Below are 18932 nucleotides of genomic sequence, written 5' to 3'. Positions count from 1 at the left end.
AGAAGTTGTTTGAAAAAAGAAAGAAGAGGATTTAAAAAAAGAAAAAATAAATAAAAAAGAAATGGAGAGGATGTGATCAGGCAGGGGAACAGAAAACACCATATACTAGAGATTTAGGGTATATTTTGATCTGTTAGAAGAAACTATCTCAAAATTTTAAAGAGAGAACAACTTATATATATAAGCCAAAAATATGGGTAACTACTATGAAGGGATAGAATATGACTCTAAAAATGAAAAATAAAAATGTTTTTTTTTTAAAAAAAAAGGGATTGATAAGATGTTGGTTGAAAAAGGGAAAAAGAAAAATTCAAAAAGAATAAAAAAAGAATAAAAGACAGTTAAAAAAAAAATTAACTTTGAAAGACTACAGGATCATGGTAAAAAAGCCATGAATTCTATGTGCAGTAGTCCCCTAGAGCTGGAGTTCTGCCGTTCTCATTGATCGGTAAACTTGGTCTTGGCTGGCTGTTCTCGCTGATCTTCTGGGGAGGGGCCTGTTGCCGTGGTTTCCAAATGTCTTTGCCGGAGGCAGAATTGCCCCGCCCTTGCCCCCTCCCAGCTAAGTAATCTGCTGGGGTTTGCTCTCCGGGGCTTTTGTTCCCTGCGAGCTTTCCGTACAGCTTTGGAGGCGGAGAGTGAAAATGGCGGTCTTCCAATCTCCGCCCCGGAGGAGCCGAGAACTCGGGGTCCCGCTTCTCAGTGAGCCCCCAGAGAAAAGCCGTCAGTCACTCCCGTCTCCCCGGTCTCCAGCCGCACTCCGTGCTCACCCGGCCTGTGACCGCGCGTTTCTATCTCTGGCACCCGACCCCGGGTGGAGTCTCCAAACCCAGCAGATCCCTGCGGTGCACTCCTGCGCGGCTCCTCCCGGGGGAGGAAGGTGAGTCTCCCCGGATCTGCCGCTTGTTGGGTCCCTGCTGGAGGAGCAGTGGCCTGACTGTGCCGCGGATCACAGTTTATGGCAACCCCGAGCTGAGAGCCCGCACCTGGGCTCCGCCTCTGCAGCCGGCTTCCCTGCTCCGATACCTGGGAGCTCTGCCACACTCAGGCACCCCCAGTCTTTCTGTGACCCGTGGGTCCTGAGACCACACTGTCCCGGAGGGTTCCACCCCCCGCTTAGCCACCAGAGTGACGTCCCTCAGCGGAGCAGACTTTTAAAAGTTCCGATTTTGTGCTCCGCGGCTCTATCACTTGCCAGAAGCGGCCGCCGGAGGCCCCTCCCCCGCCGTCTATCCTCCCGAATATCGCCTCGGATTCACTTCTCCGCACGTCCTACCTTCCAGAAAGTGGTCGCTTTTCTGATGAAAGAGTTGTTGCTCTTCTTTTCTTCGATCTCCTGTTGAGTTTGTAGGTGTTCAGAATGGTTTGATCCCTATCCAGCTGAATTCCTGAGAGGAGACGAAATCCAGGTCTCCTACTCCTCTGCCATCTTGCTCCGCCCCCTCCAGAAATCTGAACTTTTAACAAGCATTTCAGTTGGTTCTAGTACAGAAAGCCATATTTTCACACACTGCACTGAAATACCCTTTAGTAGGAGACCAAAGTGTTTCTACTGGGGCAGGTAATTACTTGTGCAACTCTTTAGTGGTGTCCTATTTTGTCAAAGAAAGAACAAAATTTTAAAAATAATTTTTTCGGGCGCCTGGGTGGCTCAGTTGGTTAAGCGACTGCCTTCGGCTCAGGTCATGATCCTGGAGTCCCAGGATCGAGTCCCGCATCTGGCTCCCTGCTCGGTAGGGAGTCTGCTTCTCCCTCTGACCCTCCCCCCTCTCATGCTCTCTGTCTCTCACTCTCTCTCTCTCAAATAAATAAATAAAACTTTAAAAAAAATAAAAATAAAAATAATTTTTTCAAATGATGACTAAAATGTTTACAAATTTCTAAAGAAAATTTACTTCTCTTAATATTTATGCTCTAAAAATGTCTATAACTTTTCTTCTGATTAAAGGAAATCATGTTGGATTGTTTCAAACTTGGACGATAGAGATAAGCACAAAAGATTAAAAATCTCCTGGGGTGCCTGGGTGGCTCAGTTAATCAGTTAAGCATCTGCTCAGGTCAAGATCTCAGGATCCTGGGATCAAGCCCTATGTAGGGCTTCCTGCTCAGTGGGGAGACTGCTTCTCCCTCTCCCTCTGCCCCTCCCCCCCAGAGAGCTTGTGTGCGCTCTCTCTCTCTAATATTTTTTTTTTAAAAGGATTAAAAAACTCCTGAAATTCTATCACAGAGGTAACTACTTCTTAGTATTTTAGAACATTCTTTTTTTTTTTTTTCCTATGCTTCTATGTTCCTCATCTTGAACTTTATTTCAGTATATAGAATAACAGGACAAAACTCTCAAAAGAAAGACAGATTGTCACTAGATATAGGCCTTCATTTACAAAAGTATATAATCATATTAGTAAAAAAATCCACAGACCTAAAACAAGGAAAAAGTAGCAGTTGGTTCACAAGCCCTAAAGAAAGAAATACCATAACTGAGGGAAAGCACAATGAGGCACAGTTTATGCTAAGCCCATGCCTTCTTGGGAGAAGTGATACTCAATGAAGTTCAGGACACATGAAATATAAACGGATACTGTCTTATGTAAAAGAGTAGCCATAAGATTCTGTACCTAACACCTAGATTACAAAAGTTTTAGTGGCTACTAGCTGTGAGGATAATTACAGAAGAAAAAAAAAAAAAAACTCTAAGGACTAAAAAATGAGAAAAATGAATACAGCAAACAGACATAATAAGAAAGGGAAAAGTAAACCAAATGTAGATATATTTTTGATAAATTATAAGAAACCAGTTTCATCTTTAAGAATTAGTTTACTTTTCCCTGAAACTTTTAGGCAATTATATTTTCCCTGAAACACAATATGGCCTAACCTATCCTAAAGGAGATGAAAGCACATACATTCAGAATAACTACTCTGCAAATTAATATCCACAGTCCCTTCAAAAAGGACTCCTTGTCACCTGGACTCAAGTCTGTAAAGGAACAGGGGTCATGCACGTGCAGAGCAGCATGGTGCCACAGTGCCAAGCTCACTCCAACACAGATAAGGAGGGCTCAGGAAGGAGGTCAGTGTGCAAACCAGGAAGGCAAATCCATCAGCAGCATCCAAGCAAAAAGAACAAGCTCCTATGTATACACACTAATATTTAACTTCATTATAATGAGTTCTCCTTCCAGAAATTCTAAGGAAAGATAATTAGAATTTTCATCACTTCTTAATTTCCTTGGAACTTAGAAAGCTTTATTATGCACACAGATATCTTATGCATACAGGTGTTCAGTAGAGGCTTGCTTCTTATTTATTTATTTATTTATATTTTAATTTCAGCAGAATTAATATACAGTGTTAAATTAGTTTCAGGTGTACAATACAGTGATTCAACAATTCTAAATATTCAGTGCTCATCGTGGTAAGTGTACTCTTAATCCCCCCACCCACCTCCCCTCTGGTGGCTATCATTTTGTTCTCTATATTTAAGAGTCTGTTTCTTGGTTTGTCTTATTTTATCCATTTATTTCTTAAATTCCATATATAAATGAAATCCTGTTGTCTTTCTCTGACTTATTTCACTTAGCACTATACTCTCTAGATTCATCCATGTTGTTGCAAATGGCAAGATTTCATTCTTTTGATGGCTAATATTCCATTATATATGTATATGCATATGTACATACCACTTCTTTATCCATTCATTGATTAATGGACACCTGCTCTGCTTCCATAATTTAGCTACTGAAAATAATGCTGCTATAAACACAGGAACACATCTTTTTGAATTAGTATTTTCATATTCTTTGGTAAATACCTAGTAGTGGAATTACTGGATCATATGGTAGCTCTATTTTTAATTTTTTGAGAAATCTCCATACTGTTTTCCTAGAGTGGCTGTACCAGTTTTCACTCCTACCAACAGTGCATGAGGGTTCCTTTTTCTCCACGTCCTTGCCAACATTTGTAGTTCCCTGTGTAGGCTTTTTTAGTTTAAACCTAACTGATTATTCTCACATGCCCAAAACATAGAAAATCAATTTTCAAAGAATCAGATTACAATAGCAGTAAAACAAACAAACAAAACATATTTAACTATCTAGTTGACTGAAGGAGCACCAAAGTTGGAAGGGAGCATATTCAAATAGCCACAGAACCAGGCAGGTTACATGAATAAATGCAGTATGCCAGGGCACCTACAAAATAACTGCGCAGGCACAGGGAGCGGTAGGGCCCAAAGTACCTCTGTGGCTGACTAGAGAGGGGCAAGCTGAGAACTGAGGAACTGGACAGAGCTTGCATGGTCTGAAGGAGACAGCCTCTTTTTCACCTCCCAGCAAATACTGCCCCAGGGGGAATGTCAGGGCAGGATTTTCAAATCATCCTGGTTTTCAAGTGAACATGTTACTCCAGAGTTTTATGTGAAATCTCCTGATATTTAAACGTTGACAATTTATGTAATTCAAACATTTCTAAAGCCTTGTGAACCTCTATTGTGCATGTACACATTTAGTCACGGCCTATAGACTGTTAGGTACTGACTGCTGGGCCTCTGGTGAGTCTGCTGTGGTTCCAAGCTGAGCATGACCATGGCAGGGAGTAGACAGCCTTCTCTGGCTGCCACAAGGATCAATATGAGGTGACACATCTGATAATAAGTTACTCCATTTCTCTCTCGTGCTTCTCTTAGCTACAAGCATATTCTGCCTTCCTGCTAACACCCAGTGGTAAAACAAAATTAGATTATTATCCCATGAAACATATGTAGCTTTTTTTTTAAGTTTCTGTGTTCCATGAATATGTTCCATTAATCTCATAATGAATTTGTTTTACATAATTTAAGCTATTGTACATTTGTTTCTAAAAATAAATGCTTTTGAAAATCATCTTTTTAAATATAATATTAAGTCACAGGAAACAGAGAAAACTATTCTGGAAGACACCAGGAAGGACAATCTTACAGAAAGAAGCAGAGGAAAAATTACCACAAAACAAAACAAAAATCAATTTCAAATAGCAGAAATTGCAAACAGAATAAAGAAAATACATCCAGTATCTTATGCTGGACCCATGCTGTACCAGAACAGTAAAATTTTACACATCTTAATTTTGAAATAAAAAGATAAAGGATCCTGCCTTTAGGGATCTGTCCACATAACAGGAAATTATATCCAACTTATATTTTAGGATAAAATTCATAGAAATACAGTAACTTCATTCTTCATCAGTCTCATCTAAAATAGGAACGCATTTTCTTAGCTGTCTATGACACCATTCATCAGGGAAAGAAGAATAAAATCTATATTCATATCTTCATTAAATTAGTTCCTTTCATCAAGTCCTATAAATTACTGATCACTGTTCAGCAGTGAAGGGAAAAGCACTTTCATCCTCACTACATCAAATTAATTAATTAATTATACTACAATTAAACTAACTCAACATAAAAAACTTTTATTATGGGATTAAAATTTTAAATCATGTACTGAATAGCAAATATATATAAGGCAATAGTCTAAATTCTATGAGGAAATAATGTGCCATCTGAGGAGAGAAACCTACTGCTAATGGGCATGTACAGGAATGGTTTCAGAGCTGAAGGCCATTTGGATACTGAGCCCTGATGTGCTTGTGGACAGAGTATGAAGCCCCACTGGTGAAGACCAAGGAAAGGTGGGGAAGGACAATGAGGATACATGACTCAATTTGGAAAGGAACAGAGATCTCCTCTCAGGCATGAGAGTATCAGTCTGAATAGGATAAATATTTTGAAGTTTCAAAATCAAGTAAAAGTTGAAGTATTATATAAAGCTCACACAATGAAGAGAGCCAAAGAGAAACTAAAATGATAAAGTAATTAATTTCTAGGTAAGAAAAGTGGTGTATGGATATTATACATTATACACCAGTGGTTATACATTTAGTGATGTATGGATATTTATGTGCCTAGAAAAATGCATATTTCGTTTAAACAAGATGCTGGTGAAATATATAACAGAAATGAAAACTTAAGTACTTAAATGTTGGCTATACTTTTCCCCCATTATTTCAATGTAATTATGAAAATTTAAAGGTGAAATGACTTAAAGAATATTTCTGCCTTGTGGATGATTTTAAGGTCTCTCACATTCAAGTATTTATTTGCATTAGTATTAATCCTCTAGCATTTGGGTCCTATTTTTGTAGGGGTGGAACTGAAAATTGTCAGGATTCCCACAAAGACTTTTAAAAGTTGTACTCATATTTTTCTCCATAGTGACAATGATGGGTAGTAACTGCTCACATTTTGAATCTCAAATGATACTCAGACTGAGAACTGTTATCTCTAGGTTTAGAGCACATGTGACACGAACAAGAAGTGTGTGGTTTCTAACCACAGGATAAAACCTAAATCTCGGGCGCCTGGGTGGCTCAGTCGTTAAGCGTCTGCCTTCAGCGCAGGTCATGATCTCAGGATCCTGGGATCGAACCCCACGTCAGGCTCCCTGCTCAGTGGGAAGCCTGCTTCTCCCTCTCCCATTCTCCCTGCTTGTGTTCCCTCTCTCGCTGTCTTCTCTCTCTCTGTCAAATAAATAAATAAAATCTCTAAAAAAAAAAAAAAAAAACCTAAATCTCTTCCTCAAAGTTAGTGTATGTGTGCATGTGTGTGTGTGTGAGAGAGAGAGAAAGAGAGAGCAAGCAGGGGATGATGGGAGTCACTTGTTGACTATCACATAATAATATTCAAATATATCTTTACAAATATAATTAGCTTTTAAAACACCAAGGAACACTCATCTATTAGACACACACTGATGCCTATGCACCAACTTTAAAATATCTATTGTATTTCTAGGAAACTATACTCAGTGTAATGAGGTATAAATTTAACATCAACACCCTCTAAAGAATGTTTATAATAAAATTATAACATCACTGAATTTGATATAAGAATGAAAGAAACTAATGGCAGAACTGAAAAATATAACAAAATTTTACTTTGAGTAATAGGTTTATGTATTCCAATTAAATGAAACATGAGTAAGTTAACTTCAATGAAATTGCTACTATTTTATTATTGGTATATCTAGAAAATAAAAGCTTACATAAGAAAGACAATTTTAACCATCTTTCTTCTTTCCTCAGACTCTCCTTCTCAAAATTTATAAAAGCACAAGTTGTGTGGGGTGCCTGGGTGGCTCAGTCAGTTAAGCATCCAACTCTTGATTTCAGCTCAGGTCATGATCTCAGGGTCATGGGATCAAGCCCCTCGTCAGGCTCCACACTCAGCATGGAGTCTGCTTGAGATTCTCTCCCTCTGCCCCTCCACCCCACTGCTGTGCACGTTCTCTGCCTCTCAAATAAATAAGTCTTAAAAAAAAAAAAGGCACAAGATTTATAGGAGTAAAACCATTCCAAATATATGATAGAAGACTGACAAATAAACTCCTAAGCCACACACAGCTCTTCAAAAGGCTCTGCAGTGCTATGATGATTTGGAGTTTTCTGATTTCCCAAGGGGAAGCTATAAAAATCAGGGAGAATGAAGACAGTGCCAGCTGAAAAACCAAACACATGGCTTAGCCAACTAAAAAACCAGCAGAGTTTTGGAAGACTGTTCTCATTTAAAGTACCTTCCAAAAACAGCTTTGTATGGTTGCTTTTCTCTTTCTTCGACATTGCTAAGCTATCAAAGCCTTTAGATAGAAAGAGCAAAAAAAAATATTAACTTCCTTTACAAGAACAAAAGACTTACTGTTTCATTTTGTTCTCCTGAAAAACTCTTAGACCTGAGTTTTACTCACTTAGAAAAAATCATAACCTTTCTTTTCCAGCTGCAGTATTCTCTGGACGATCATAAGCAACTCTGAAAATGGGTGCTATGGCACGGAAAAAATAAAATAAATATATTTACTAAATATATACCAAATATATAAATATGATATATATTCAATGTATATGATATATCAATATACAGTTGACCCTTGAACAATGGGTTTGAATTAAACACATCCACTTACATGTGGATTTTTTTCAGTAAAAACAGTGTGGTACGATAAATGTATTTTCTCTTACGATTTTCTTAATATTTTCTTTTCTCTAATTTACTTTATTATAAGAATACATATATAACACATACAAAGTAAGTGTTAACTGATTTCATGTTTTCGGTAATGCTTCAACATTAGGCTATTAGTAGTCAAGTTTTTGCAGAGTCAAAAGTTGTATATGGATTTTCAACTGCTCAGGGGATCAGCACCTCTAACCCATGTTGCTCAAGGGTCAACTGTATATTAAATTATATATACAAACACACATATATCATTCAAGCAAACACGGAAACCTCTGGCTAGAGGTTTGGTGGAGGAGATCACAAACACAAGATATGCAATTAGAATAAATTACTCTGTTCTATTTTATGTAGATGGGATATGTTAGCAATTTGTAAAAGTGTAGAAGGAAATAGACTAACATAAATTTGAAACATTTATTCTGCAGCAGAGAAGGAAAAAAGAGGAAGGGGCTGTTCCCAAGACTTAGGAGACAATGCACTATCCTGTGGGGAGAAGTCTCAGCGTGCGACAGGTAAGAACTGCTTGCTCTGCTATAAGAAAGAACAATATCCAACGATACACAGTACTACAGCAAAGATTGTTTTTAGTCACAGTAATAAGCCTACTATGTTACAAATAAGAAGACTAAGTATTTGGCATTATCCCCAAAGCAAAACCTGACTGCATTAAGTAACCCTGCAAGGTAAATACCCTCCTCAGGGGTATATTGCTATGTACAATATAAAGAATTTCTTAGGCACCATTCAACTATTTACCTTTCCACCAACCAAGGACCATTTGTTTTTAAAAGCCGATTTGCAGTTTTTGTTTTCAGAGTTTCAAACTTTAAAACTCAACTAAAAAAAGGCAGGGGGGAATATGAAAAACTACATACAGATTGCCAGTTGTAACTTCCTTAGAAAACTACACATCCTGATCCCATCCTTTTTACTGTTTTTAGGGAGTACTTCCTCCTCACCTCCCATAAAAATCTCAGGGTCTTGTACTCCTCCTCCATGACAGCACCTAAATTTCAACTGCCATATTGAGATTCAAAAAAAAAAAAAACACACACACATACAAACACCAAAAAAACTGATCTTCAATTGCTAATGTATAATTTCTAAATCAAACAAATACATCTTAACATTTAATACATTTAGAAACAAAAAATCAGGGTCCAGTCTTCCATTTAAATTCTACTTTTTCTGATCAATGTTAAACCATAAAAGCACATGAAGTTTACAGTGTGAGCTACAAAGATTATCTCCCTAAAAGGTATTTGGAACCAGGAGGCTAGCAAGAGCCTTTTGATAAGAAGAAATTACAGATATTACTGCTTTTGCAGGAATAACTTTAACTGATGATGATGATGATGATAATGATGATTCTTTTTTAAAACTTGTAATGTTTCTTTTTAAAGCCTAGAAAGCTTTTAGCTTCTTTTTTAAAAAACCCCAAAGCTAGGTAGTTAAGAGACCATTAAGTCTAGTAAACACAATGGACATCAATAAACTTTTCATTCTGCTCTTTCCTATTGACTATAATAATAAATTAGTTACAGTATTCTGCTTTTTCTATTTCTCCAATAAAAGTAGCTATGGTCGGGGCACCTGGGTGGCTGTGTGGGTTAAGCGTCTGCCCTCGGCCCAGGCCATGATTCTAGGGTCCTGGGATATAGGGAGCCTGCTTCTCCCTCTCCCTCTGCCTGCCGCTCCCCTGGCTTGTGCATGCGCTCACTCGCTCGCTCTCTGTCAAATAAATAAAATCTTAAAAAAAAAATAGTAGCTATGACCTACAGTATCTGTCTGAAGTAGATACAGTCTACATAGCAAAATGGCCAAATAATTTTAAGTAACTGTGGAGATCTGGGTCTAGAATCTATACGTGAAATCAGGTCAATAATAACAGGCATTTGATCAAAATGTCCTCATTCCTATGTGCTGTGCACTGTGCTAAAATCCTTACATAGGTACCTCCCACGATAACTCTGTAAAACAGGTATTATTACCTCAGATAAGGAAACTAAAGCACAGAGCAGATAAGTACCTGAATAAGGGCACACAGTGATTAGGTGGCAGAAGTGGGAGTTACTCCAAAGCATTTGCTCATAACCACTACACTCCATACCTTCCAAAATACTGTTCCCCCACAGCAATTTTCTACAAACTGGCTCCCAGAGAACAGACCCTCCCATTCTCTAAATAGTCAGGACAAGGGTCATTCTCATTCATCAGAAGGCCTGACGCTCAACCTAAACCAGTCAACTATAAAACCAGGAGCAACATAAGAAAATGCAACAGAATGGGCTGAATAATTTCAGCTGGGAAACCTTCAGTTTATCTTAAGATGGTATTATCTCAACATCTCAAAAGAGATGATGACATCATTGAAATAAAAAGTGAAAATATTAAATATCTAGTGGTAATGTCTTTTTCTCAAGCCCTGTTATCTATGGATAAAGTATCTATGCATTGATTTGCTTAGCAAATCAAAATCAAGTGAAGTATTACTTCACATGTATACACATACCCACAAATCTGCATTTTTTATAGCTTATACAGTCTTAAAATAGATACAAGGTTACATAATTGGGGGGAATCTTCCTAACTTAAGTAAAAGCACCAATTTAGTGAGTAATGGAGTTTTAAAAGAAAACACACAAACATATATCTGGATAGCCTGAAATAACAAGGTATCTTTTTCTTATGTAGCTGGTTTATGGGTTTATTTCCTTTCTCTCTAGGATTTGAATAAATTCCATGTGTTGGAGCTACCTTCTGGCTCTAATCTGGTTTTCATTTCAAAGCCAAAATAAATTAAGCAAATTTATCTTTTAAAATCCAAGTAAAATATGTGAAATCTTAAACATAAGTATACTTGTCTGCTGATGTAATTCAATGGGTTTTATTAAACAAGAAGCTGAGATTTTCAAATTATTACTATTTACTATTTGTTCATCCACTTTTTATAACATTGTCAAAAAATTCAAGCTGTGTATGTGGAATATACATTCCTTATTGGCAGAAATCAAGACTTTTCTGTCAAGTAATTACCTGCAAAAAGTTATGCTGTTCAGTGACAAAAGAAGTAACACAAACTACAGAGCGAACATTAATGCAATATATTTAATGGCCCTTTTATAATCTCTTTTGTTTTATACCATACTTTCAAAAAAAAATGAGGTCCTGGATTATTTTCAGAATAAAAAAACATAGTTATAAGAAATTGGACAAGTAGGGATGGTCGGGAGCAAGATGGCGGAGGAGTAGGAGACCTGGATTTCGTCTGGTCTCAGGAATTCAGCCGGATAGGGATCAAACCATTCTGAACACCTACAAACTCAACAGGAGATCGAAGAAAAGAAGAGCAACAACTCTCTCATCAGAAAAGCGACCACTTTCTGGAAGGTAGGACGTACGGAGAAGTGAATCCGAGGCGATATTCGGGAGGATAGACGGCGGGGGAGGGGCCTCCGTCGGCCGCTTCTGGCAAATGATAGAACCACGGAGCACAAAATCGGAACTTTTAAAAGTCTGCTCTGCCGAGGGACGTCACTCTGGTGGCTAAGCGGGGGGTGGAACCCTCCGGGACAGTGTGGTCTCAGGACCTTTGGGGTCACAGAAAGACCGGGAGTGCCTGAGTGTGGCAGAGCTCCCAGGTAGCAGAGCAGGGAAGCCAGCTGCAGAGGCAGAGCCCAGGCGCGGGCTCTCAGCTCGGGGTTGCCATAAACCATGATCCACGGCAAGTCGGGCCACTGCTCCTACAGCAGGGACCCAACAAGCAGCAGATCCGGGGAGACTCACCTTCCTCCCCCGGGAGGAGCCGCGCGGGAGTGCACCGCACGGATCTGCTGGGTTTGGAGACTCCACCTGGGGTCGGGTGGCAGAGATAGAAATGCTCAGTCACAGGCCGGGTGAGCACAGAGTGTGGCTGGAGACCAGGGAGACGGGAGTGACTGACGGCTTTTCTCTGGGGGCTCACGGAGGAGCAGGGCCCCGAGTTCTCGGCTCCTCCGGGGAGGGGATTGGGAGGCCGCCATTTTCACTCTCCGCCTCCAAAGCTGTACGGAAAGCTCGCAGGGAACAAAAGCTCTGGAGAGCAACCCGAGCAGATTACTTAGCCCAGACCGGGCAAGGGCGGGGCAATTCCGCCTCTGGCAAACACATTTGGAAACCACGGCAACAGGCCCCTCCCCCAGAAGATCAGCGAGAACAGCCAGCCAAGACCAAGTTTACCGATCAATGAGAACAGCAGAACTCCAGTGCTAGGGGAATACTGCACATAGAATTCATGGCTTTTTTACCATGATTCCTTAGTCTTTCAAAGTTAATTTTTTTTAACTTTTTTTTTTTTTGAATTTTTCTTTTTCCCCTTTTCAACCAACATCTTATCAATCCCTTTTTTAAAGAACATTTTTAGGGGCACCTGGGTGGCTCAGTCGGTTAAGCGACTGCCTTCGGCTCAGGTCATGATCCTGGAATCCCGGGATCGAGTCCCGCATCGGGCTCCCTGCTCGGTGGGGAGCCTGCTTCTCCCTCTGACCCTCCCCCCTCTCATGAGCTCTCTCTCTCTCTCATTCTGTCTCAAATGAATAAATAAAAAATATTTAAAATAAATAAATAAATAAATAAAATTAAAAAATTAAAAAATAAAAAACATTTTTATTTTTCATTTTTAGAGTCATATTCTATCCCTTCATAGTAGTTACCCATATTTTTGGCATATATATATATATAAGTTGTTCTCTCTTTAAAATTTTGAGATAGTTTCTTCTTTTTTTTTTTTTTTAAATTCAACAATTTTTTTACATCGGGCGCAGGCTCCCCCGCATCAGGCACAGCAACTGCACTTGTCTGATGAGCCTTTGCAGATGCAGCCCTGGGCACACTTGGCACAGCCCACGGGACAGCAGGAGCAGCAGCTCTTCTTGCAGGAGGTGCATTTGCACTCCTTGCATTTGCAGGAGCCGGCGCACGTGCAGGAGCCAACGGTGGAGCAAGAGCAGTTGGGGTCCATTTCGAGTCGCGTCGAGGATGGAGGTCCAAAGCAGGCGACACGGAGAGACACGGCTGTGGGCTGGAGGCGTGGTCGAGATAGTTTTTTCTACCAGATCAAAATATACCCTAAATCTCTAGTATATGGTTTTTTCTACTCCCCTGCCTGATCACATTCTCTCCCTTTTTTTTCTTTTTTCTTTTTTTAAATCCTCTTCTTTCTTTTTTCAAACAACTTCTTATCAGTTCCTTTTATGAAATTTTTTATAATCTCCATCTTTACAGTCATATTCCATCCCTTCATCATATCAACCCTTATTTTTGTACATATATAAGTTTTTCTTTCTTTAAAATTTTGGGAGGCACTTTCTTCTAAAAGACCAAAATACACCCCAAATCTAGTGTGTGGCACTGATCTATATACCAGCCTGATCATATTTGATCACATTCTGGTTTTTTTTGTTGTTGTTGTTTTGTTTTGTTTGTTTTTGTTTGTTTTTATCTTTATCTTTTTCTTTTTTTTCTTTTTCTTTTTTCTCTCTTTCCGTTTCTTTTTCCACTGCTTCAGGTCTTTTCTGATTTGTTTAGAGTATATTTTCTGGGGATGCTGTTACTCTGCTAGCATTTTGTTCTCTCATTCATCTATTCTCCGCTGCACAAAATGACAAGACGGAAAAAATCACCTCAAAAAAAAGAACAAGAGGTAGTACTGACTGCCAGGGACCTACTCAATACGGACATTAGTACGATGTCAGATCTAGAGTTCAGAATCATCACTTTAAAGATACTAGCTGGGCTTGAAAAAAATATGGAAGTTATTAGAGAAAACCTTTCTGGAAAAGTCAAAGAACTAAAATCTAACCAAGTAGAAATCAAAAAGGCTATTAATGAGGTGCAATCAAATATGGGGGCGCTAACTGCTAGGATAAATGAGGCAGAAGAGAGAATCAGTGATATAGAAGACCAAATGATGGAAAATAAAGAAGCTGAAAAAAGAGAGATAAACAACTACTGGATCATGAGGGCAGACTTCGAGAGAAAAGTGATACCATAAGACGAAACAATATTAGAATAATTGGAATCCCAGAAGAAGAAGAAAGAGAGAGAGGGGCAGAAGGTATAATGGAGCAAATTATAGCAGAGAACTTCCCTAATTTGGGGAAGGAAACAGGCATCAAAATCCAGGAAGCACAGAGAACCGCTCTCAAAATCAATAAAAATAGGTCAACACCCTGACATCTAATAGTAAAACTTACGAGTCTCATAGACAAAGAGAAAATCCTGAAAGCAGCTCAGGACAAGAGATCTGTAACCTACATTGGTAGAAACATTAGACTGGCAACAGACCTATCCACAGAGACCTGGCAGACCAGAAAGGACTGGCAGGATATATTCAGAGCACTAAATGAGAAAAATATGCAGCCAAGAATACTATATCCAGCTAGGCTGTCATTGAAAATAGAAGGAGAGATAAAAAGCTTCCAGGACAAACAAAAACTAAAGGAATTTGCAAACACAAAACCAACTCTACGAGAAATCTTGAAAGGGGTCCTCTAAGCAAAGAGAGACCCTAAAAGCAACAGACCAGAAAGGAACACAGAAAATATACAGTAACAGTCACCTTACAGGCAATACAATGGCACTAAATTCCTATCCTTCAATAGTAATGTAATGGGCTCAGTGTAAATGGGCTCAGTGCCCCAATCAAAAGACACAGGCTATCAGACTGGATTAAAAAACAAGACCCATTGATATGCTGTCTGCAAGAGACTCATTTTAGAACCAAAGACACCCCCAGATTGAAAGTGAGAGGGTGGAAAACCATTTACCATGCTAATGGACACCAAAAGAAAGCTGGGGTGGCAATCCTTATATCAGACAAATTAGATTATAAAAAAAGACTGTAATAAGAGATGAGGAAGGACATTATATCCTACTTAAAGGGTCTATCCAACAAGAAGATCTAACAATTGTAAATATCTATGCCCCTAACATGGGAGCAGCCAATTATATAAGGCAATTAATAACAAAAGCAAAGAAACACATCGACAACAATACAATAATAGTGGGGGACGTTAACACCCCCCTGACTGAAATGGACAGATCGTCTAAGCAAAAGATCAACAAGGAAATAAAGACTTTAAATGACACACTGGACCACATGGACTTCACAGACATATTCAGAACATTCCATCCCAAAGCAACGGAATACACATTATTCTCTAGTCCCCATGGAACATTCTCCAGAATCGATCACATCCTAGGTCATAAATCAGGTCTCAACCAGTACCAAAAGATTGGGATCATTCCCTGCCTATTTTCAGACCACAATGCTTTGAAACTGGAACTCAATCACAAGAGGAAAGTCAGAACGAACTCAAATACATGGAGGCTAAAGAGCATCCTACTGAAGAATGAATGGGTCAACCAGGAAATTAAAGAAGAATTAAAAAAATACATGGAAACCAATGAAAATGAAAACACAACTATTCAAAATCTTTGGGATGCAGCAAAGGCAGTCCTAAGAGGAAAGCATATAGCAATACAAGCCTTTCTCAAGAAACAAGAAAGTCTCAAGTACACAACCTAACCCTACACCTAAAGGAGCTGGAGAAAGAACAGCAAATAAAGCCTAAACCCAGCAGGAGAAGAGAAATCCTAAAGATCAGAGCAGAAATCAATGAAATAGAAACTAAAAGAACAGTAGAACAGAACAACGAGACTAGGAGCTGGTTCTTTGAAAGAATTAACAAGATTGATAAACCCCTGGCCAGACTTCTCAAAGAAAAGAGAAATGACCCAAATCAACAAAATCATGAATGAAAGAGGAGAGATCACAACCAACACCAAAGAAATACAAACAATGATAAGAACATATTATGAGCAACTCTCGCCAGCAAATTAGATAACCTGGAAGAAATGGATGCATTCCTAGAGATGTATCAACTACCAAAACTGAACCAGGAAGAAATAGAAAACCTGAACAGACCTATAACCACTAAGGAAATTGAAACAGTCATCAAAAATCTCCCAACAAACAAAAGCCCAGGGCAAGATAGCTTCCCAGGGGAATTCTACCAAACATTCCAAGAAGAACTAATACCTATTCTTCTGAAACTGTTCCAAAAAATAGAAATGGAAGGAAAACTTCCAAACTCATTTTATGAGGCCAGCATTACCTTGATCCCAAAACCAGACAAAGACCCCATCAAAAAGGAGAATTACAGACCAATATCCCTGATGAACATGGATGTAAAAATTCTCACCAAAATACTAGCCAATAGGATCCAACAGTACATTAAAAGGATTATTCACCACAACCAAGTGGGATTTATCCCTGGGCTGCAAGGTTGGTTCAACATCCGCAAATCAATCAATGTGATACAATACATTAACAAAAGAAAGAACAAGAATCATATGATCCTCTCAATAGATGCAGAAAAAGCATTTGACAAAGTACAGCATCCTTTCTTGATCAAAACTCTTCAGAGTCTAGAGATAGAGGGTACATACCTCAATATCATAAAAGCCATCTATGAATAACCTACAGCGAATATCATTCTCAATGGGGAAAAACTGAGAGCTTTCCCCCTAAGGTCAGGAACGCGGCAGGGATGTCCACTATCACCACTGCTATTCAACATAGTATTGGAAGTCCTAGCCACAGCAATCAGACAACAAAAAGAAATCAAAGGCATCCAAATTGGCAAGGAAGAAGTCAAACTCTCACTCTTTGCAGATGATATGATACTTTATGTGGAAAACCCAAAAGACTCCACCCCAAAACTGCTAGAACTCATACAGGAATTCAGTCAAGTGGCAGGATATAAAATCAATGCACAGAAGTCAGTGGCATTCCTATACACCAACAACAAGACAGAAGAAAGAGAAATTAAGGAGTCGATCCCATTTACAATTGCACCCAAAACCATCAGATACCTAGGAATAAATCTAACCAAAGAGACAAAGGATCTGTACTCAGAAAACTATAAAATACTCATGAAAGAAATGGAGGAAGACACAAAGAAATGGAAAAACATTCCATGCTCATGGATTGGAAGAAAAAATATTGTGAAGATGTCAATGCTACCTAGAGCAATCTACACATTCAATGCAATCCCCATCAAAATACCATCCACTTTTTTCAAAGAAATGGAACAAATAATCCTAAAATTTGTATGGAACCAGAAAAGTCCCCGCATAGCCAGAGGAATGTTGAAAAAGAAAAGCAAAGCTGGCGGCATCACAATTCCGGACTTCCAGCTCTATTACAAAGCTGTCATCATCAAGACAGCATGGTACTGGCACAAAAACAGACACATCGATCAATGGAACAGAATAGAGAGCCCAGAAATGGACCCTCAACTCTATGGTCAACTCATCTTTGACAAAGCAGGAAAGAGTGTCCAATGGAAAAAAGACAGTCTCTTCAACAAATGGTGTTGGGAAAATTGGATAGCCACATGCAGAAGAATGAAACTGGACCATTTCCTTACACCACACACAAAAATAGACTCCAAATGGTTGAAAGACCTCAGTGTGAGACAGGAGTCCATCAAAATCTTAAAGGAGAACACAGGCAGCAACCTCTTTGACCTCAGCCACAGCAACTTCTTCCTAGAAACATCGCCAAAGGCAAGGGAAGCAAGGGCAAAAATGAACTATTGGGACTTCATCAAGATAAAACATTTTGCAAAGCAAAGGAAACAGTCAACAAAACCAAAAGACAACCGACAGAATGGGAGAAGATATTTGCAAATGACATATCAGATAAAGGGCTAGTATCCAAAATCTATAAAGAACTCATCAAACTCAACACCTAAAGAACAAATGATTCAATCAAGAAATGGGCAGAAGACATGAACAGACATTTTTCCAAAGAAGACATCCAAATGGCCAACAGACACATGAAAAAGTGCTCAACATCACTTGGCATCAGGGAAATCCAAATCAAAACCTCAATGAGATACCACCTCACACCAGTTAGAATGGCTAAAATGAACAAGTCAGGAAACGACAGATGTTGGCGGGGATGCGGAGAAAGGGGAACCCTCCTACACTGTTGGTGGGAATGCAAGCTGGTGCAGCCACTCTGGAAAACAGTATGGAGATTCCTCAAAAAGTTGAAAATAGAGCTACCATACGATCCAGCAATTGCACTACTGGGTATTTACCCCAAAGATACAAAAGTAGGGATCCGAAAGGGTACGTGCACCCCGATGTTTATAGCAGCAATGTCCACAATAGCCAAACTGTGGAAAGAGCCAAGATGTCCATCAACAGATGAATGGATAAAGAAGATGTGGTATATATATATATACAATGGAATATTATGCAGCCATCAAAAGGAATGAGATCTTGCCATTTGCAACGACGTGGATGGAACTGGAGGGTATTATGTTGAGTGAAATAAGTCAAACAGAGAAAGACATGTATCATATGATCTCACTGATATGAGGAATTCTTAATCGCAGGATACAAACTGAGGGTTGCTGGAGTGGGGGGTGGGGTGGGAGGGATGGGGTGACTGGGTGATAGACACTGGGGAGGGTTTGTGCTCTGGTAAGCACTGTGAATTGTGCAAGACTGTTGAATCACAGATCTGTACCTCTGAAACAAATAATGCAATATATGTTAAGAAAAAAAAAAAGAAGAAGAAGATAGCAGGAGGGGAAGAATGAAGGGGTGAAATCAGAAGGGTAGACGAACCATGAGAGACGACGGACTCTGAAAAACAAACTGAGGGTTCTAGAGGGGAAGGGGGTGGGAGCATGGGTTAGCCTGGTGATGGGTATTGAGGAGAGCACATTCTGCATGGAGCACTGGGTGTTATGCACAAACAATGAATTATGGAACACTACATCTAAAACTAATGATGTAATATATGGGGATTAACGTAAGAATAAAA

The 18932-nt window shown here is 39.2% G+C and overlaps 2 protein-coding genes across 2 annotated transcripts in view; both read right to left on the bottom strand.

Moving 5' to 3' along the window:
* KDM4C (lysine demethylase 4C) overlaps positions 1 to 18932 on the bottom strand; it is a 437653-nt gene that overhangs the window by 267805 nt on the left and 150916 nt on the right. The window lies entirely within an intron of this gene.
* LOC110573831 (metallothionein-1X) lies at positions 12781 to 13100 on the bottom strand. Its single transcript, XM_021682439.1, has one exon. The coding sequence runs from the start codon at positions 13044 to 13046 to the stop codon at positions 12861 to 12863; it is 186 nt and encodes a 61-aa protein (XP_021538114.1). The 5' UTR covers positions 13047 to 13100; the 3' UTR covers positions 12781 to 12860.

This window comes from Neomonachus schauinslandi, chromosome 13, assembly GCF_002201575.2.
Source record: "Neomonachus schauinslandi chromosome 13, ASM220157v2, whole genome shotgun sequence".
NCBI lineage: Eukaryota > Metazoa > Chordata > Mammalia > Carnivora > Phocidae > Neomonachus > Neomonachus schauinslandi.
The sequence above is the reverse complement of the archived record's forward strand: the minus strand, read 5'-3'. Positions and strand labels throughout refer to the sequence as shown.

Bases quoted from the DNA above. Each gene is read 5' to 3' on its own strand.
- LOC110573831 (XM_021682439.1), bottom strand. From the start codon at position 13,046: ATGGACCCCAACTGCTCTTGCTCCACCGTTGGCTCCTGCACGTGCGCC.